General features: G+C 43.5%; 2 protein-coding genes across 3 annotated transcripts; both read right to left on the bottom strand.

The window, feature by feature from the left end:
• Nucleotides 1-1,370: 1,370 nt before the first annotated feature.
• Nucleotides 1,371-5,826, bottom strand: LOC135525174 (leucine-rich repeat-containing protein 18-like). Its single transcript, XM_064952913.1, has 3 exons — nt 5,706-5,826; nt 2,951-3,068; nt 1,371-2,407 (listed from the first exon to the last, which is right to left on the bottom strand). Exons 2-3 carry the CDS (start codon nt 3,058-3,060, stop codon nt 1,636-1,638), a joined length of 882 nt encoding a protein of 293 aa, XP_064808985.1. The 5' UTR covers nt 3,061-3,068; nt 5,706-5,826; the 3' UTR covers nt 1,371-1,635.
• A 7,100-nt stretch (nt 5,827-12,926) lies between these two features.
• On the bottom strand, nt 12,927-20,241 carry LOC135523885 (V-set and transmembrane domain-containing protein 4-like). 2 transcript variants are annotated; one of them, XM_064950888.1, is made up of 8 exons: nt 20,056-20,241; nt 18,757-19,158; nt 16,180-16,233; nt 15,854-15,958; nt 15,667-15,700; nt 15,432-15,553; nt 14,658-14,722; nt 12,927-14,414 (listed from the first exon to the last, which is right to left on the bottom strand). In XM_064950888.1, the coding sequence occupies exons 1-8, from the start codon at nt 20,105-20,107 to the stop codon at nt 14,289-14,291; spliced, it is 960 nt and encodes a 319-aa protein (XP_064806960.1). In that variant the 5' UTR covers nt 20,108-20,241; the 3' UTR covers nt 12,927-14,288. The 2 variants fall into 2 exon arrangements, with proteins under 2 accessions (XP_064806960.1, XP_064806958.1); XM_064950886.1 differs by having other exon boundaries at nt 18,757-19,161; nt 20,056-20,237.
• Nucleotides 20,242-21,154: the final 913 nt, after the last annotated feature.

Genomic DNA, 21,154 nt, shown 5'->3' on the forward strand with positions numbered 1-21,154 from the left:
GATGTTCTTTCCCTGATTGACTCTGCCTTGGATTACGAACCTCTGCCTGCCCTTGACCTGCCCTTTTCCTGCCCCTTTGTAATATTAAATATTCTGAGAACCAAACTATCCACCTCCTGTGTCTGTATTTGGGTCATATCCTGAGTCGTGATAGTACCAACTGTCCATGACTGACTAAGCAGACTCAGACCAGCTCTGCAACACAGTGTCCCTCCAAGGAGACACCATTGTAAGCCATGAGGAGTTACTGCAGAACCTTGTGGAGGGACTCCATACCTTGGAGAATACCATGACCATGCCTTCAATGCATTGTCGGAACAATTCTGCGGACTATCTCCTAGGCAACAAACCACCACAGTAACCTAACACTCGTCTGGAGTATCGAGAGCCTTGTCTTCAAGACACAGCATTCCCAGCTGGCTAACCATTTGTTTGTCCCAGATTTTGCCTGGTCCCAGGTCTTAGAATGGGCTCATTCCTCTAACCTCACCTGCCATCCTGGCTCCCTCTGGACACTGGCTTTCCTCCGACAATGATTTTGGTGTCCCACCATGGTTCCTGACCATGGTTCCTGTCCTTGGGTTACCAGCCTCCGCTCTTCCCTGAGCAAGAGGAAGAAGTCAGCATACCCTTGGCCTAGATGTTTGTCCATGACTGTCGGCTTACCTGGAAGAGAGCTCGGTCCATCTCTTAAGACCACTTCCAGGAATCGGCGACAGGCAGACTGCCACCAGCCCCCGGCTCACCACTATCGTCTCGGGCAGAGGGTATGGCTCTGCACTCAGGATCTGCCCCTCCGATTTGAGTCCCGGAATTTTAGCCCCCCCTTTATCGGCCCTTTCCCCATCTTCTAAAATCCTTAGCCCCGCTGCAGTTCATCTTCTGTTGCCCCGCACCCTCCGTATACATCCCACTTTCCATCTGTCTAGGATCAAACATTTGTCTTACAGCCCTTTGTCTCCTCTCTCCTATTTTTTCCCCATTATCCCCATGTGTATTTATACCCATGCTTTCTGTTTTTCTGTTGCCAGTTCATCTTGTTTTGTCAGGTCTTACCGGTGTGTTTTCCGTTTCTCTAGTTCTCAAGGTCTTGTTTTCTAGGTCAGTTCTGGAGGATTTGGTGCCATAGAAATTTACCTGGCTAAAAGGTGACCGGTTACCCTGAGTTGAACTCAGTTTACCAAAGTTACCTCGCTAAATCGTCTAACCTGGTCCCTTTGTCCTAGTGTGATTGCTGACACTGGAATAGAGGAGACAAATAATCATAACAATGAGAATGAAAGCTTAATTTATCATCAGAAACATTTGATATGCAAACACATATGCAAATGAAAGTAGTATTAGAAAGCTAAGATAGAAAAAAGCTAAGATAGATTTCCAGTGCAGTGTCTGTTGGAGAACATTACAGGACTCCAAACTCTAGAGGGCGATAGAGTACAACAAACCACAGACTGAGCAGCTTATAGAAGGCTGGTTATGTGTGACTGCAACCCCTGTAAAGTTTCTTCTTCCAGAATTCCTGATATGCCTAATATACATTGTCAAGTAATAAGTAGCTATTGCAATAGAGCACCTGGACTGTTCTTATCCTAAATAATATGTCCTTGATGACCTATTGAGGACCTGGTTCCTCCATCACCTCCAGATGGCTTGGTATTCCTGCACCACCGAGTTGGGTGTGTTCAGACCGGTGAAGATGGACTTCCTGTGGGTGGGGCCTCTGCTCAGCCTGCTGTTCACCCTCTGCCTGTTGTCTTTGACTTTCTGGAGGCAGCAGGCACACAGGGAGCTCTCCCTCACCAGGTACAGGCACTCCACCCTCTGGATGGGGTCAATGCCTTTGTCATCCTCCAAGGGGATAGGATTGCACTTCAGGTTGACGGTCTCCAGGTAGGGCAGGTTGCGGAGGCACTCAGGTACCCGGGTCAGTTGGTTGTTGAACAGGCCAAGGTGACGCAGCTCCTTGAGGGCTGCAATAGAGGATGGGATGCTCTCCAGGACGTTCATGCCCAGGTTGAGGCTCCTCAGCTTTCGCAGGAGACCGATCTCGTTGGGGAGTCCTACAGTGCTCAGACAGTTGTTACACAGGTTGAGGCTGTATAGGTTACGGAGGCACCCGATAGCTTCCGGAACCTGGTCCAGCTGGTTGCTGTGGAGGTCCAAAAAGCAGAGGTTGACAAACTTGGCGATAGAGTCTGGGATCTTCTTGAGCAGGTTGCGGCTCAGGTCCAGCTCGTCCACATCGCAAAGCTTCAGGATGCACTTGGGAAAGGTGGTGAGCTCCATGTTGCTGAGGTCCAGCCGACGCTTGCCATCCACGGTCAGCTTCAGGGCCAGCTTGGCCATCTTTAGGGTGATCTTCCGGCCTTTGGGCTCGCTTGACTGCTTCTTGCCCTTGGCCATCATGCTTAAAAAAAAGAAAAGGTTTATGAGTTTATTGTTCAACATGTTATGAGTTTGATTAAATGTTGTTTCCTTGGTTAAGATTTCACCTGTTCCATCAATAAATTATTCATTAGTTAGTTTCTCCATTATACATGAAGTAGGCAGTAGAACTAGAACACGATGTAATAGATATTGTTACATGTCATAGTCCCTAGTGTAAATGACAATACTTGTCTCACTGTATAACTCATTATATTACAACAAAGGACATGAGACAGCCAACTGTTTGCCATTGTAGCAGAGAATGAACATGTACCTTGACCATAACAACTCTCAATCCCACCTTTAGATGAAGAAAAGAGTGAATAGTCATTGTTTTACTGTATAACTTGTCTCTAAAATACCAATCGTAAAACAGTTTGACCTATTAACACATTCACCCTATTCAACCTCACCTTTTAAAACACTTTAACATCAAAACTTCAATCTACTATATGACTTCTTAGCAATAATCAAGTTTCATTTATTCTGAACTTGGTTATAGAAAACTGTTTTGTTTTCTTACCCATATTGAAGTTCGTCCACCACCCAGATCAGTGCAGAGACGGAGAGGGTGCAATCTCCAGACCTAAGACACAGGAACGCTCTCCCAAGGTTTGTCGAGGATCCTTCCATCTCCCTGGCTGTGAATTATACATAAGAGCCACCAAGAGCCATGTAAATAAAAACCAGGTTCTGTCATTTTTAAGTGGATACAGCTTAAGGACCTGTGTTTTTAAATGTTTCTGTCAGCCTGGCCTGCATAAACTGAGTACTGCTAGCCTTCTCTTGTTTTTCCTTGTTACTAAGCAACTGAATGATGTGTTCATTGTAGTTTATGGCTAGGTCTGAGGCTTTTCAGGGGAAAAGCTATTGCACTGTTTGTACTGTTGCTTGCTTACTGTATACATTGAGCATACAGTTAAAGCTCAGAAAAAATAAACAAAACACCAAATAAGCCTGTAATGTTGAGACGCAAATGGTGGAAAATCTTTGACTGTTCTCATGTATGATTATCACATTTACAGTGAAGTCATTTACTGCAACATTTACCTCCTTGTTTACTGAAGTGGGCCCTCATCCTACAGGAATAAAAATGGATGCTTGGATAGAGAAAGAGAGATCTTTGGCTATTGGTAGCCATACAAGAGTATTGGCATTCAACATAAAGAGATAGTCCAAGTGAAAACTAGAACAGTTGGGGGGGAAAACACTCCAGGAGCTCCTAGATGCAGTAATTTAATAACCTAATAACCAACATTTTGACAGACAAGCTGTCTTCATCAGGGTGGAATGACAAACAGTGCGGGTCACTAGTTTATATAGTGTCAAAGGACACACACAGGTGTCTGTACTCATGGCTGTGTGTGGCCTGATATCATTGGTTAATTCTCAGATATACAAAGAACATACAAGAAACATGAATGGATAGCATACGATAAAAGATACAAATTGGCTACGTAGGCCATCAAACATTTTACAATGAATAGCAAAATCACAATAATCACAAGAACGGCTTCAGATCAAAGTCTACATTGAGACCGACGGGAGCGAGGGTCTTTAAATTACAGATCCAGGCAGCCTCTCGTTTAAAAGGTTGGAGTGGTGTAAAGCTCGCCGCCGTTGGACATCACGCTTCACCAACTGGCAGACCGACGGACGATTCTGTGTTTGGCGGATGCCAGGGGGACACTACCTGCCCGAACGCATAGTGCCAACTGTAAAGTTTGGTGGAGGAGGAATAATGGTCTAGGGCTGTTTATCGCGGTTCGGGCTAGGCCCCTTTGTTCACGTGAAGGGAAATCTTAACGCTTTAGCATACAATGACATTCTAGACAATTCTGTGCTTCCAACTTTGTGGCAACACTTTGGGGATTTCCTGTTTCAGCATGACAATGCCCCCGTGCACAAAACGAGGTCCATACAGAAATGGTTTGTCGAGATCGGTGTTGAAGAACTTAACTGACCTACACAGAGCCCTGACCTCAACCCCATCGAATGCCTTTGGGAAGAATTGGAACGCCGACTGCGAGCCAGGCCTAATCGCCCAACATCAATGCCCGACCTCACTAATGCTCTTGTGGCTGAATGGAAGCATGTCCCCACAGCAATGTTCCAGCATCTAGTAGAACGCCTTCCCAGAAGAGTGGAGGCTGTTATTACAGCTAAGGGGGGCCAACACCATATTAATGCCCATGATTTTGGAATGAGATGTTCGACGAGCAGGTGTCCACATACTTCTGGTTATGTAGTGTATTTAGGAAGAGGTCACAATTTCATGCAGTCTCTGAAGGAAGAAAAAGTGGTAAGCAAGTGAGGTAAAAAAATATATGTTTTTTTCACAAAGTCAAATTAATTTACCTTGTTAAAGGTTTTATGATGCTTCTATCATAAAACCTTATTCTATTCTATCATTTTAAGATTGTTCTATACACTAGTTGGGTTATTTAAAACCTGATGAGGTCCTAATCCTTGCATGGAGGCGCATCCTTTTAGCTGTGTGGGCTAATACAGTCAAAATGTGTGCCTTAGGGTAAGATGAGCCAAAGGATGTGCCAATGTTAAATTGAGAAAATGTAAGTGTTTTCTTCCCAGGCGTAATACGAGGCATGAGTGCTTGGTTATGAGGTAACAACAGGCGATTGTGTTGAATTGAGTTTGGGAAATAAATATAGAAATTATTTTTTTAAAGTTGGGGTAATATTTCATTCAGCACAGAAATTTGTAGGCGGCATAACTTACCCTGTCCCGCGGCTCAACGTATCCCATACCCGGTGTAAATTTTGCCAAGATACTTTTTTTGGATGAGATTATTTCCAGGGATATGTACATAACATCCTGAAATATATGTAGATATCTTTGTTGCAAAGAATACTATATTTCCCTTGTCGGGATGATGCTGAATGTAAAAAATGGCTCGACTTACACCACTCTCCCCTACATTCTAATTATATGGTCAGTCTTATATTAGCGTACAGTATATCAAATATTTTGAGGTCATTGTTGATAGAAATGTAATCTGATGGAAGACTAGCAGTATGAAAAGTGATATGAAAAGTCACAAAGTCTCTGGTGCTTGCAAAAACTTAAATGTACCTAATGAGCTTTGTCATTTACCATGTAGATGTTATTTGTTAAATACAACTGCATATGTTGTTAATAAACACAGGGTATAGTTTAGTCTAGCCAATTAAACAGAGTCAACTTCCCTCCAGTGCCTGAATTACACAGAGACTATATGCAGCCATATGCATGTAATGAAGAGAGACAGACATGCTGACCTAATTGAGCATGGCCCAGTGCCCCTTGGGTACCTGTGAATAGGCTGGATAGATTACACTTGATGATCTGCAATGTGAGGACCGTATCTGAGAAAGAAAGAGAGAGGGGAGGGGTGAGGGAGGTTGAAAGAGAGAGAGAGAGAGAGAAGAGAGAGAGAGAGAGAGAGAGAGAGAGAGAGAGAGAGAGAGAGAGAGAGAGAGAGAGAGAGAGGGGGGGAAAGGGAAGCGTTCAAGTTTATTGGGTTGGCCACAGACAAAGACCAAGCTTGACCAATTTTCCGGCTTGGTGTGTCTTTCAATGGAATCCTGTTTCTGGTCCCCAGGAGGACATCACAAGAGCCTTTTGTTTACCTGTGTTCAGTCTGTCGTCCTCCCCTGTAAAAAGCAGCCAGGTCACCCGTGATACAAGTCAGTATTCAACATCCATCCGTGTTTGAGGACGTCAGTAGATGACATGGAAACTGGCCACTAGGGGACACAATGAGCGCTGTTACCTTCAACTAGGTGTCAGTTTTGCAAGGGCGTGGTGGACAGGGATGGCGGATGGGCGTAAACATCTAGCTTTTGAGCCAAGGTTGCATGTTTGAATCAAGCGATAGAGAGTTGTTTTTGAGATTTTTGTTTTAAGCTTATCCCAAACCTTAACCCTTACCTTAAAAATGAGTAGTTCATGCCTAAACTTAATAACCTTAACATTTAGAAAAATGATGTTTGGAACGACTTCGAAATTTGACGTTTGAGAAACATGGATGAACTTCTAATTATGACGTGAGACTGTGAGAGCTAGTTGGTAACAAGAGCTCTGCTCAACTGGAGGGTGATGATTCCTCTGTAACAGCCAGCTCAGTATAAACACACATCTCAATTTCATTCACTGGTGTTTTAACTAACCTAATCCTTTTTTTAAAAATGATGGGTTTATACTATTGCTACAGTATGATTAAACATATTGTATAATTGATGGAGAATTCCATGGAGCATGAAAACCATTCAGTAGTTGATAACATCAAACACTAACACTCAGTAATCAATCATACTGGGCTATCCACTGCTTCAATACTGGCACATTGGCCATGTGCTGAGGCTGGATCGCTGGTCACATCTGTGTTCACAACCTTGTTAGCAGGACGTCCGGTCTGTCTGGTTTCCTACCCCCAACCCAGCTGACAGTGTCTGTTACAGCCTCTCTGTTTCCTTCCTATTGCTATTGTATGACTGCCCCGCTTGGTCACCAGGTACAGAGGTGGCATTATGTGTTAACTACGTAATGCCCCGAGTGACTAATTATCAAATTATATTGTGACGCTAACAGAGGATTTCAGATGAAATCTAGTTTCTATTCTTGGCAAGTTGTCACGTCCTGACGTTAGTTCCCTTTTTATGTCTCTATTTTAGTTTGGTCAGGGTGTGAGTTGGGGTGGGCATTCTATGTTTTGTTATATTTCTAGGTGTTTGGCCTAGTATGGTTCCCAATCAGAGGCAGCTGTCAATCATTGTCTCTGATTGAGAATCATACTTAGGCAGCCTGTTTTCCCACTATGGGTTGTGGGTAGTTGTTTTCTGTGTCTTTGTTTTCACCATACAGAACTGCTTCGATTTTCATTTCGTTCCCTCACTTTGTTATTTTGTATTTTTCGTGTTCTGATCTAATAAATTGAACATGGACATGTACCACACTGCATTTTGGTCCGATCCTTCCTACTCCTCATCGGACGAAGAAGAAGTCCGTGACACAAGTCTTGTACGTCTTTGACTGTGAAACTGTTTTGTTTCAGTATTGACATTCATATCAAAGATAGCCAAATTAGCCATGTAGCCTATTCAAGGGATGAGTTATAGTTTGTTGGACACATTTAGGAAAACTGGCAAGAGAGGGCAAAATTATGTCATCCTGTTTATTCAAGTCTTGAATGGATGTGGTTTTGTTCTCCTCTGACTCAATACAACCCTGTCATACAGTCTAAAGATCAGAAATTCAAAGAGCTCTTTATTGTATAAATGTTTTCTTGGAACTACTTCAAAGGCACTTGACTGAGTATCAATAATAATTCTAGTTGGGAAAGTTAATAGTATAACGTGTCTATTGGTGCTTTGATACTACAGGAAAATGTTAGCGCTTGGTTGTGAGAGTTGGACCCTTACAGAAAAACCACATGCTTTCACATGTGTTGTTGTCACATGTTATTACATTAACTTCACATAAGATCACATGAAACATGTTTTTGGAACACTTCACGTTTTCACGTTCACATTCATGTGTTTTCTTTTCCGTAAGGGTATACTGTGCTATTGTTAACCAACGTGATTGTGGATTGGGGTTCTAAGCTAACATGGAATTGTTTTAAGGTGGTCATACCAATGATTATTTAGCTTTTTATTTAAAGAATTATTGGATGGAACACTCAATTTGGCATTACTGCTATTAGCCAATGGCTGGCCATCGCTTCATATTCGTCGCCAAACCCACTGGCTCCAGGTCATCTATAAGTCTTTGCTAGGTAAAGCCCCGCCTTATCTCAGCTCACTGGTCACCATAGCAGCACCCACCCGTAGCACGCGCTCCAGCAGGTATATTTCACTGGTCACCCCCAAAGCCAATTCCTCCTTCGGCCACCTTTCCTTCCAGTTCTCTGCCGCCAATGACTGAACAAACTGCAAAAATCACTGAAGCTGGAGACTCATATCTCCCTCACTAGCTTTAAGCACCAGCTGTCAGAGCAGCTCACAGTTTACTGCACCTGTACATAGCTCATCTGTAAATAGCCCATCCAACTACCTCATCCCCATACTGTTATTTATTTATTTTGCTCCTTTGCACCCCAATATTTCTACTTGCACACTCATATTCTGCACATCCATCACTCCAGTGTTTAATTGCTATATTGTAATTATTTCGCCACTATGGCCTATTTATTGCCTTACCTCCCTTGTCCTTCCTCATTTGCACACATTGTATATAGACTTTTTCTATTATATTATTTGGAATGTATGTTTGTTTATTCCATGTGTAACTTTGTTTTGTTGTTTGTGTCGCACTGCTTTGCTTTATCTTGGCCAGGTCGCAGTAAATGAGAACTTGTTCTCAACTAGCCTACCTGGTTAAATAAAGGTGAAATAAAAAACAAAATAGTGTTGTGGACACCAAGGAACTTGAAGCTCTCAACCCGCTCCACTACAGCCCAGTCAATGTGAATGGGGGCGTGCTCGACCCTCCTTTTCCTGTAGTCCATGATCAAACCCTTTGTCTTGCTCACATTGAGGGAGATGTTTGTGTCCTTGCACCACACTACCAGGTCTCTGACCTCCTCTCTATAGGCTGTCTCATTGTTTTTGGTGATCAGACCTACCACCATTGTGTCGTTGGAAAACGTAATGATGGTTGTTGTAGTCTTGTGTGGCCACGTAGTCGTTTATGAACATTGAGTACAGGAGGAGACTAAGCACCCACCTCTGAGGGTCCCCCGTGTTGAGGATCAGTGTGGAAGATGTGTTGTTGCCTACCCTTACCACCTGGGGGTGGCCCGTAAGGAAGTCTAGGATCCAGTTGCAGAGGGAGGTGTTCAGTTCCAGTGTCCTTAGCTTAGTGATGAGCTTTATGGGCACTATGGTGTTGAACACTGAGCTGTAGTCAACAAACAGCATTCTCACGTAGGTGTTCCTTTTGTCCAGGTGGGAAAGGGCATCTGGTCAGTATGCAAATTGTAGAGTCTAGGGTTTCTGACATGATGGTATTTATGTGAGCCATGACCAGCCTTTCAAAGCACTTCATGGATACAGACGTGAGTGCTAAGGGGCATTAGTCATTTAGGCTGGTAACCTTGGCATAGGGGCTATGGTGGTCTGCTTGAAACATGTACCGTAGGTTTTACAGACTTGATCAGGGAATGGTTGAACATGTCAGTGAAGACACTTGCCAGTTGGCCGTGGTAATCCGCCCTGCGGCTTTGTTAATATTGACCTGTTTAAAGGTCTTACTCACTTCGGCTACGGAGAGTGTTATGACACTTTTGTCCGGAACAGCTGGTGCTCTCAGGTATGGTTCAGTCTTCCATACCTCAAAGTGAGCATAGAAGGCATTTAGCTTGTCTGTTAAACTCGTGTCAGTGGGCAGCTCATGGCTGGGTATCCATTTGTAATCCGTAATAGTTTGCAAGCCTTGCCACATCCAATGAGTGTCAGAGCCGGTGTAGTAGGATTCAATCTTAGTCCTGTATTGATGCTTTGCCTGTTTGATGGTTTGTCAGACGGTATAGCAGCATTTCTTATAAGCTTCCGGATTAGTTTCCCGCTCCTTGAAAGCAGTAACTCTAGCCTTTATCTCAGTGCAGATGTTGCCTGTAACCCATGGCTTCTGGTTGGGATATGTACTTAAATTGTGGGGACGATGTCGTTGATGCACTTATGGATGAAGTCCGAAACTGATGTGGTATACTCCTCAATGCCATTGGATGAATACCGGAACATATCCACTGGTACGTCCTGCTTGAGTTTTTGCTTGTAAATTTATTTAGGAAGATCGAATTATGGTCAGATTTGCCATATGGAAGGCGAGGGAGAGCTTTTTACGTGTGTTTAGTAAAGGTGGTCTAGAGTTATTTTTTCAGATTTTTTCTCAAGTGATTGTACGTTTGCCGGTAGGACGGATGGTAAAGGCAGATTATCCACTCGCCTACAAATTCTCGCCAAGCACCTGGATAGCGGCCCTTATATCTGGGTCTCCTCTTCATGCGAATGACGGGGATTTGGGCCTGGTCCGTGAGGAGCCGTAAAACTTCATCCAGTCCGTGGTGAGTAATCAATGTTCTGATGTCCAGAAGCTCTTTGCGGTCATCAGAGACTGTGGCAGAAACATTATGTACAAAAAAAGTTACAAACAACGAAAAAAGAAAAGAAAAACACACAGAATAGCACAATTGGTTACGAGCCTGTAAAATGGCAACTATCCCCTTCGGCTCTATTATCAGATGTCAGACTGATACTTTGACATTCGCCGGTACCAATTTCTCGAACCACACAGACTACGTAGATAACGTCTACACCAGGGGTCACCAACATTTTCTAGCATGAGAGCTACTTGAAAAAATGTTGCGAGCTACTCATTTTTTCCTAGCTTTCAAATAGGCATATTCTTCTTCTCTTCTCCCCTACAACTAGGGTCCTTAGTGCACTACTTTCTCTTGTACACTATGTTTTGTTTTATATTCTCCCAAATTATATTTTCTCCGTTATATTTTTCCTGGTTTCCGATTTTTATTACATTTTTCACTCTCAAAATTACAATTGTTCATAGAGAAACAATGAAAGGATCAGGTTTCAGATAAGACCCAAGTGCAGACTGTGTTGAAGTAACAATGTTTATTGCAACAACTGGGGCAGGCAAACGACAGGTCAAGGCAGGCAGGGGTCAATAATCCAGAGTAGTGGGGCCAAGGTACAGGACTGCAGGCAGGCCCCGGGTCAGGTCAGGCAGAGGTCGATAATCCAGAGTAGTGGGGCCAAGGTACAGGACTGCAGGCAGGCCCCGGGTCAGTTCAGGCAGAGGTCGATAATCCAGAGTAGGGGCAAAGGCGCAGGACGGCAGGCGGGCTCAGAGTCAGGACAGGCAGAGGTCGATAATCCAGAGTAGGGGCAAAGGCGCAGGACGGCAGGCGGGCTCAGAGTCAGGACAGGCAAGGGTCAAAACCAGGAGGGCGACAAAAGAGAGACTGGGGAAAAGCAGGAGCTGAGACAAAACGCTGGTTGACCTGACAAACAAGACTAACTGGCAATAGATTAACAGAGAACAGAGGTATAAACATGGACACAGGGGATAATGGGGAAGATGGGCGACACCTTGAGGGGGGTGGAGAAGCACAAGGACAGGTGAAGCAGATCAGGGCGTGACAGAAACTGGATGTTCTGAGTCCATGTCAATGGGTACCAAATGACTAAATCGCCCTTCTAGTGGCCTCATGGGTGGAATGTTATTAATATTTGTCATAATTTCATAATCAATTAACATGATTTAAAAAAACCTGTCTGAAACATCCAGTGTTTTTATAATTCGGTCTTCTGTGATGTATATGAAGTGTAATATTGGGATGCAAACTCATAATTGAATACATTTCAACTCTATCTGACATGGTACAGGTGTCTTCTGTTTTTAAGCCCATAACCATGTGTGTGAGGTGTATACTTCTGTTTCAAAGCAGGTTTGTTTAAGACTACCCAGAAACACTCTGTGTTGACCCAGATTTAGCCCACTGCAGTAAAAGATGACATCACATCAGAAGGCCATTTTGGTCTGGAAGAGAACGAGACTAAAGTACTTTCCCTTTAGTTGCGCATCTGACCCTTTAATTGTGCATCTAGCAAGTGAGGAATGTGCCTTCTAATGTGCCGGTGTAGCGATGGTTCTGTACTGCTGCTGCTGCTCATTTCATGGCAAAGTTAACTTAACAAATAACAAATAATAGATACACATGATATACTTACTACTCATGATATACATTTGCCAGGTAAGCCATTAACATTTAAATGAGAAGGTGTTGGGGAAAGTATTTCTGTCAACCCACAAGATGGATATGACATCAACTGGCTACACACAGTGTGATAGAAAAGACAGACAGGGGCAGTATTACTGTAAAAGAATTGGCAGATATTGTGTTAGGTTTGGCTTTTTGAGCCAATATTGGCTAACCATGGGTGGCATAATGTTGTGTTGATTAGATAGTAGCTGGGAGCTTGCGGGGTCTGATACTTGTCAAATTGCATGTACTTTCAGAATTGTTTGGCGATCTACTCATAGGTGGGCTGCGAGCTACTGGTAGATCCCCTGATTTACTGTGCTCTGCAATTCCAAAACGTCATCATGTCTGGAGACTTGAGATCTGATCATGTTTTCTTTTTTTAGATGACTTCAGGAGTTTAATATGAGTGCAGACCAGGGAGGCACAGTTTAAAGTCATTACTTATTCTCTCTCTACACACACACACACACACACACACACACACACACACACACACACGTATATATCTCTTTCTATATATCTCCTTCCCTCCCTCCCATTTCTCCAAATTAAGCAAATAGGGAGGTATGGTCAAACCACAACATCTCTAATTTGTCTTCTACCCCTACTTGTTTATTTTCCGTTTTTCCTCACAGCATGTTGTGAATTGTCATTGACTTTTCACTGATGTGATATCCTACGGAGGTTTGAAAGAAAGCACAAGGAAAACACGTGATTAATAACCACTGACCGTACATATCCGCTCAATGTTTATACAGCACATGATACACACATGATACAATACATGCATAAACGCTCGCATGTCAATTCTAATGCAAAACAACAACAACAACATGGGAGCTCCAAAATGGAATGGAGCGGAATGTTGATGAGTGCGGAGGACGGCACTCTCTGCTTGAAACAAACGGCAGAGGAAAAGTGCAGAGTTCAGCGTTCACACATGGTTCTAGTTAGTGGTCCATGCAGTGGCCTCCCATTAAGTCCAATGTGGTTTGGAGGAGACTCATTTTTTTCTTCACAGTTTAAAAAAGGTTCTCTAAAGTTTCTCTCACCCCCGGAGGTTTACTTTGAGTCATTGTGTAGATTTGTATCGATAGATTTAGATAGAGTTCGCTGTGGTCAATGTATGTGGGAAGGATTTGGTTTCTCCTGCGTGTGGAATCGTCTCAATGCACGATCCCACTCTGGGGATTATAGATATATAGATCTGCATGTATGATAGGGAGAGAGAGATGGGGGAGGGCATGGTTATGGTGCCTAGATGTCTGGCGTTTCAAGTTCACTGGGGGAGAAAGAAAATCCGGGTGTTTTGCTCGCTTTTCCATGGTTCAATCCAAGGGGTCATTAAACAGCGAAAACAATTCACTAAGCACTTTTACACACACTTATATTCACTGAAAAGTTAAAACCAGAAGACAAATCTCAGCTGTTGAGAGATACCAATATGGCATTTGGTCATTGGCGTAGTTCTTATAAAAACTACAAACAAAACAACCTTCATTAACGATGTGCTATGTAATCTTCAGGTGAGAGGTATTCACTGGTGCTATATAACAAGGGAAACCAAACAAGGATTTTAGTTTGCAGCCTGTTAAATTGCTCCATCACAAGCTGATCATAGTGTGTACAGTGTGTCCCAAGAGCCCGTTGACTTTGGCACCAGTTGAAAGCGCTGGCGTGATAGCACAAACTTATCTCCTGAGGGCAGGTGGCTAATTGTTGCCTTTGATGTCAAGCTTTGCAGCTGAAGTACTGCGGTAATTACATAGCGGAACATGACAGACATCATGCAGATGTTTTTGGGGGATAAGGCATTTGGGTTGAACATTAAAAAAAAAAAAAAAAAAAAAAAAAAAAAAAAAAAAAAAAAAGAATATCAGATGTCTCGTGTAAAATAAAAATTCAACATTTTCAAAATAGAAAACACATTTGTATCTCATCTAATTTGGGCTTTGTAAAGAAAAGCGACTTCCCCAACCGTTGACTGAAATACACAATATGAAACAATAATACTGATGATCATAAATATAACATGTACATGAGCTACAGCCTAAAGATATTAGTGGTGTGTTTCTCACACTTGCCTCTCCTTAAAGAGGATCTCGGCATATACCGTGCCTGTGCACGAGGCGTTGTTGTCCGGCATAGGCTTGACCAGCTCCAGCTCTGCATAAGTCAGGCTTTCCTCTGCAATCTTCGGCTGCAAAGGGACAAGGAAGCGTGTGAAGACCAGACTCGTAAATTGAGTTATTCACGTTGTGTCTATTACAATAGGATTCTGGACAAAATTACCTTGGGATAGTAGTCACATACGCATACCGATAAAATAAAGTACAACTCAAAGTAAAACAACTCGAAGGAATGTTAGATTCCTGGACAGCCCTCGACATAAATAATGTACCTGTTGCCTGACACGTTGTACGTAAGAAGCAGGAACACTTACTAAGACCACTTTCCTCGGCTGCGCCTTTAAAAGTTTGGGTTTTCGGATTTTGTCTGCAATGGGTGCTGTGGAGGAATGAAATGATCATTATGCAGAGAGAGAACACATTGTCTGTGTAACAAGAAACATGCCCCCCCCCCCCTTAAACCAAAACCCAGAACCACAATTGTCTCCGTCCACAATGTTTACAAGCCTCTCCTGTCATTGATTAGTGAGGGAAGCAGACATCAAAGCAGAGTTGAACATACATACAATGCTTTACGTATAGGCATTCAGACTACTACGACATGACCTGAACTGCTTGCGAGACAGACAAATCCCTTAAACTCTGCCAGACCTATTCATCTCAAGGGTGAACCAAAATATAATCATCGGGAACAAATGCTACTTAGAATCTGCTGTCTTGCATAATACGTTGACCGTAAACAGTGCGCTATTTCTGGAAACAGACTGAGAACTTGCTTCGCTCTTTGGCCAGTTTCTCTATGCCAGCACATACAGTACAGTATAGTGTAGAACCATATATAGACTCAAAAAAGGTACAGCGTGATGGTAACAAGTAGAGGCAATATCAGGAATCTAATATCAGGAATCAGACACAGTGTTGAGTAAAGTCCTCTATGATGGTCACTTTAACCCCATTCCCTCCCCCAGGCCACATACCCAACGGGTGGGTATGAAGATAGGCTTCTACGTTCCTAAGAAAACATCCCTGCGTGTAAATATGGTACAAATGTGATGGGATGTCCTGTGCCAGAGAGGCAGTCCGTTTACCTTTAGCTGGTATCTCTGGTGGTATCTCGGTCTGCTCTTTGCTACGTTTCCTCCTGTACCTCCTCTGCTTTTTGGGCAGGGCAGGAGACACACTGACTAGACTGGTCACCGTCTCCCCTGAACTGCAGACAGAGATTTTGATAGCAGAATTAGGCCAGATCAGATTCTGTGTGTAGGCTACCATACTATCTACAGTAAAGCTCACGTTGTATTTTTGGATCGTAAAGAAGCCTACCTGTTCTGAGGGCTCTTGACCAAATGGTAGCTGTCTGTAAGACAATGAGACGAAACGTTGGCGCATGATGGGGAAACACATCCTGCCGTGTCGTCAAAGAACAAGAGTTCGGCTTGAACTTGTCCATTCACTTTAAATGATCTGTCAATGCGTCCCAGACTAGTTATTTCATGGTGTGTTGACTTACCTTTTAACCTCTTCCTCTGGACATATTGGCAGGTCACCACCACGGTGAACATGCACATGCACACTAGTCCCACAGAGCAGATCAGCGCAGCGCACAGGTACATGTCTGGAACACACAGAACCAACCAGATGAGTCATCCATCGAGTCAGAAGACGTGCTACCCTGAAGACGTGCTACCCTGAAGACGTGCTACCCCATGTTTCTGTTGTTAGTCACTTGTTTTGACATACCCTTAAAATATCCATGTCCACCCATTTCGGCATGCTTCTTGTGGTTGTGCTATTTTAGTACAAGAACAATGCAGAGCACCAGAGTCATGTTCTTACCTTCAAACAGACTCCACAGACTCTCCTTGGCCTTGGTCACTGGTAGGACATGCACTGGAAGGAAACAAGAGAACGTCCATAGTAATCAGTGTGGCTACCGTTCCACCTGATTATACAGTGTACACAGTTTAAAAACCTCTAATTGTAGGCGGGTTGGCGTAGGATGACAGTGTCGATGTTGTCCTCTCCTCCAGATTCACTTCTTGAATCACTGGCTCGTGGTAGCTAACACCCACCAAGCCATCCTGAAATACCCCAAACCGCAAGCAGCTGACGACAGCCAGGCTAGCCTCTCCCACCCACAGCAGCCATACTTAGCTTAGCTAGCCGCCAGAGCTAGTGGGCTGAAGCCCTGCCGAGTGTCTGCCTGTCCAGAGGGCTTACCTCTAGAGCATTTACCTCAACGCTAAACCACCAGCACTTGCTTTAGACTGGGCTAACCATATCTATGTCCCACATTCAACTATTTGGAAACATTAGTCTGACATAGATGAGAGGAGGAGACTTGGCTCTGGATTTTCTCTTGTTGTGTTTGCCAAGTATGTACAGTACTTGCTGTAAATATAGGTCACAAACTCTTTCAGCACGTTCCAGGTAGAGCCATTCTTGGTCATGCATTTTTTTTTGTTTTAAATGAAGCGTACAGTGTTGTGGCGCAGGAGACTTCTTTGCCATGAATCAGACAGTGTGACTTGAATAGGACATTAAGCACTGTGCCAGGAGGCCAGCTGCACATGCTGGAATAACATAAAGCTGCAGCACTGCATGCAGCCAAAGAAGTGTCTTTAAAAATGTCATCCATTTATGGCTCTTTTTGAATGGCATTTGTAAACATTCAACCGAATTCACTCGCTGTTCAATTGCTTCCATTCACATGTGCTCCCCCTTTCTTTTTGATAGGTCTCTCGTATGTATCCCCACTTCGACAGCACAGAGCAACACATATTGAATGAATAGCATCCCTAAGACAGATTTGTATTCTGTTTAATAAGGGATAAATACTGTCTTCCGCAATCAATAGACAAATTCAATGGGTCACTTTGGGCTACTTCAGGGTATTAATGAAATTTAGAGAAAAAAATAATAATAAGTGAATACTAGTACGGAGTGATAATTCATACAATCGTCATTACAAACACCTTCAAAACTTCCTTCACTTTCACGTCCCTCTTTCTTCACTTCTCTTTGTCCTCTGTTCACCACCCTCTTTCTCACTGTGAGGCCCGTGAAAAAGTAATGGTGGCCTCATTCTCAGAGCTCTGTTTTTACACTTGCCCATACTAAACCCTGACCACGGAGGACCCAGAGTAATAGAGGACCCTGAAGCTCCTACACTTCAACATAAACCACATCTGTTTCACCACATACATTTTTAAAAAGGCACAACATCTCCCAGCCCATGCACACGTTGTCCAAATATCTCAGGGTTTATAGGGGTTTACACCAGAAAGAGGCCTTAGTTCATGCTGCTTTCAGTTTGTTTTCCCTAAACCATCAAAGCCTATGACCTTTTGGGTTGTATATACCATAGCCTACCATATTCCTGGATTTTGGGCAGAGTAGGATTTATGGCGTAAGACCAAAGGAATTGAGGCAGGTATTGAGCCAACGTGAAATCAATCAATCAGTGTGCTAGCTTAGCAGTATTAGCTTCCTCCATCTCTCAGTACATCTCACGGTAAACTGACCTACCCCACCTAAAACCTGGGGCCCCCTGCCTTGCCAACACATGTGACTGTCTGCTTGACAATATACAAACCTGTTGAGCTATAGAAAAGGATCCAATTCGATAGCACCATTGGCGACATTTCAAACTGGCTGTGGAGTGAGGTTATGGCGTGTTCTTATCTCTCTTACATCCTCACTACTACACAGTTGTCTATTCAACCGACAACCTTCGACAACATAGACGCTCTTACGTTGTGGAGCCTCATACTACAACTATCTCTTGTTCTATCACTCTCGAATTCACTCACTTCCTGCCACGATTGTATGTGTGTACAAGACTTAGGGGAGGGAAACTCCTGGCAGTAGCCAAAGACAGTATCTGTTTGGTGGTGATGGTGCCGGTGTTCCCTTCCCTCTGGTGTTGCTCTAGTCTGTCTGCTCTGGCTCAGACTTGGCTATAACAGACAGTCAAATGTCACAGCCGGCACAAATTATTCCATGGAAAATGGAAAAAGTGGTTCAATCTGAATTTACTCAAAGCACTGTAGTAATTGCTTAGAAAGTGAAATTGCATCTGCCTCGCTACTGTGCATGCTGCTTAGATCCTTTCACAGAATGTTATGTGCATCAAACTGGCCGAACTGAAGGGGAGACATTGTCTTCAGAGACGAAAATATACTCCATCTTCTCGTTCCAGCATAACAAAGCCCTGCAACCACTAGCTGCCATGTAATTTATTGCTATGAAATACGGCTTCTTCTCAAGCCTGTTCAAAACTATTGAACTCCCTTCCACAATAAAAAAAACCAGGACCTCTCATTACACAATCTCCTTCTCCTGACTGATGAATCCTAGATTTGGTCAGTTGTCTGTTACTGCACACAGTGCTACACCGAAATCCATAGTTACCTCGAAGCTCGGTGGCGGCCGTGCAGTTTGTTGACGCCTTCCATCGGCTCTGGTGCCTCTTGAACTCCTGCACCCGGCATATGTAGAGTCCTCGGTCCTCCGCTGAGATGTTCATAATGAGCAGGTCGAAAATCCTCCCCTGCTTGACCACTGTCAGTTTCAGCTTAGGCCAGGGGAAGCTCTTTGTATAGTTCCCATAGAACCTGGCCTTTCTCATGTTGACCTTGGCGATGAGGAGCTCTTCGTCGCTGGAAGAATGCTCGGGCCGGAAGGTCCATTTAACCACGGGCAGGCTGCTGGAGCGTCGTCTCTGGGACACCTGGCAGGTCAGGGTGATGTTCTCGCCCTCCTGGGCCACCGTGAAGGGGAACGGGGTGATGGTGGCATTGATGGCCTGGCACACTTCTGAAAGATATAGCACACGCATAAAGAATATGTATAAAGATATAGATGTGACATCAATACCCTTTTGAGCTGAACCCCGTAGGGTTTTGGTTGGTTCATTGTGTGCAAAGGGTATAAGAGCCATCAAGAGCCTAGGCTGGTGTGTGAAGACCTTGAAGGAGTTGGAAGAATAAATGTTGACCTAGATTCATAGATAATCCTTATCTGTTGTTCTGATTTTGATCGACAGTAAAATACACAGTATCTCTTTCCTACTGTATTTATGTCTGTGGGTGAGTCATGTGAAAGTGGTGCTTGACTTAAGTGCAAGTATATGTCCATTTTAAGAGGAAGAAATATTAAGGAATATACTTTAGGGTCTCATTTATTCCATGACAAAAGCAACATCTGTTTTTTTTCAACCGAGAGTCATTTCATAATCCTAATTTTCCACTAGCAGTAAGCATATTTCTGTGACACTCAAAGCCATGAAAACACGGTATAAAAAAGCACTATTCATTTCTAGCCGAAAATTATATTTTGTTAGATATATTCATTTCGCTCGAGTATTAAGCTGCGTCTTATGAAAGAGTCACACAAACTCACAATAAATGGGTCAAAAGCAAACTACTTTTACAATGTTCGTTTTCAACCAAAATAAAGGAAACCACCAATTTCTCAGTTTACAGTTATTTTTCAACATTGCACAAAAATAGAACACTCACTCATTTAATAAAAAGTCGACTAGCCCTTCAACAAATGTTTTTCCATTTTTTTTATGTCATTACCGTAGTGCGTCTCACTCACTCACTCACTCACTCACTGTTGCCAAATTTCATATCATGACATACTGACCTAAAATCACAATTTTCCCCTATAGCCCAGCCACCTAAATAGAAGTAGAAAGTTGCTTACCGGCAATGAACACTCTAGTAAGGAGAAGTATGACCACTGAAGAGATCTTCATTTTCCAGACCAGCAGGCTCCATAAAAGGCAGTTCAATGTTTCCCAAAGAACAGAGCCTCAGCTCAGGATCCCTCTTCCCTTCCCTTTCCTTTTTCTACGCCATTTGTGTGTAATATGAAACAGGACTTTTTCTGTTTCTGCTTGGAACCTCGCCCCTGGCCCCTCCCTCTTTCACACTACCCCACCCCACTTTACTCCTCTGCTTAGCAGAATGTGGGAAATGGAATTTCCTGTGCAGGAGGAAGGAAGGAGGGAGTGTGTTGGGTGCTTTACTTTCGACGCTGACGTATCACACTTCCGGCTGTGGACTACAGCAGAGCAGACTACTCTGACCAGTTTTCATAAACACACACACGCACGCACACACACACACGCACGCACAAGGAGGATAGATCAGCGCTGTCTCTGTCTCTGTCTGTGTAACTGGAGCCCACAGAGAATCTTTGTGCAGGACTTTGTGAGGGCAGCTCTGTTTTGGAACATAGTCGACTTCTCTCTTAGGGAAAGGCTTTATAGACACACAAGAGTTTTGTCACACATTCACCCTTCTTTCGATCAAACAGGACTGCGTTCATGCCTTCATCATAATAGTTTCTAATATTTGGACTCATATTCTATCCATGCTCGGATTGTTATTTCTTCATCCAATCATCTTGGCTGTGAGTTTGATAGAAAAGGCTGAGCTTGGCAGCATCCCCAGAAACCTTACAAGTCTGAGAAGACACTATATAGAGCACAGTTACTGTATATTCACTGCTAAAGCACGTCTATGAAGTATACTTATAAATGCATCTGACGTTTGTGTAGTATTCTCTGTTACACACACACTCTCTCTATTTTCACTAGGGGGGGGTTATAATTCTTACAGTGGTTTCAGGCTCTCAGCAATTAAGTGTTCAAGTGTTCCTATAAATCTAAGTCTATGTCTGTTCAACGGAAGGCAGTTAGGTCTGAGACTGACGTGGGTTGCAGGGTAATTAAAGTATACCGGCATGTTAACAAGATCCTTCTTGCACTCAGATGTGCATGGGGGGCTTTGGAGCGCAG

This window comes from Oncorhynchus masou, chromosome 31 (genome assembly GCF_036934945.1).
Source record: "Oncorhynchus masou masou isolate Uvic2021 chromosome 31, UVic_Omas_1.1, whole genome shotgun sequence".
In the NCBI taxonomy this organism is placed as follows: Eukaryota; Metazoa; Chordata; class Actinopteri; order Salmoniformes; family Salmonidae; genus Oncorhynchus; species Oncorhynchus masou.

Coding starts and splice junctions, on each gene's coding strand:
- LOC135525174 (XM_064952913.1), bottom strand. CDS start 3,060: ATGGAAGGATCCTCGACAAACCTTGGGAGAGCGTTCCTGTGTCTTAGG. Junction 2,408..2,950: donor GTGGACGAACTTCAATATGG/GTAAGAAAACAA, acceptor CTTTTTTTTAAG/CATGATGGCCAAGGGCAAGA.
- LOC135523885 (XM_064950886.1), bottom strand. CDS start 20,107: ATGAAGATCTCTTCAGTGGTCATACTTCTCCTTACTAGAGTGTTCATT. Junction 16,234..18,756: donor GGCCGCCACCGAGCTTCGAG/GTAACTATGGAT, acceptor GTTTCCTTCCAG/TGCATGTCCTACCAGTGACC. Junction 15,554..15,666: donor GTCAAGAGCCCTCAGAACAG/GTAGGCTTCTTT, acceptor CTCTGTCTGCAG/TTCAGGGGAGACGGTGACCA.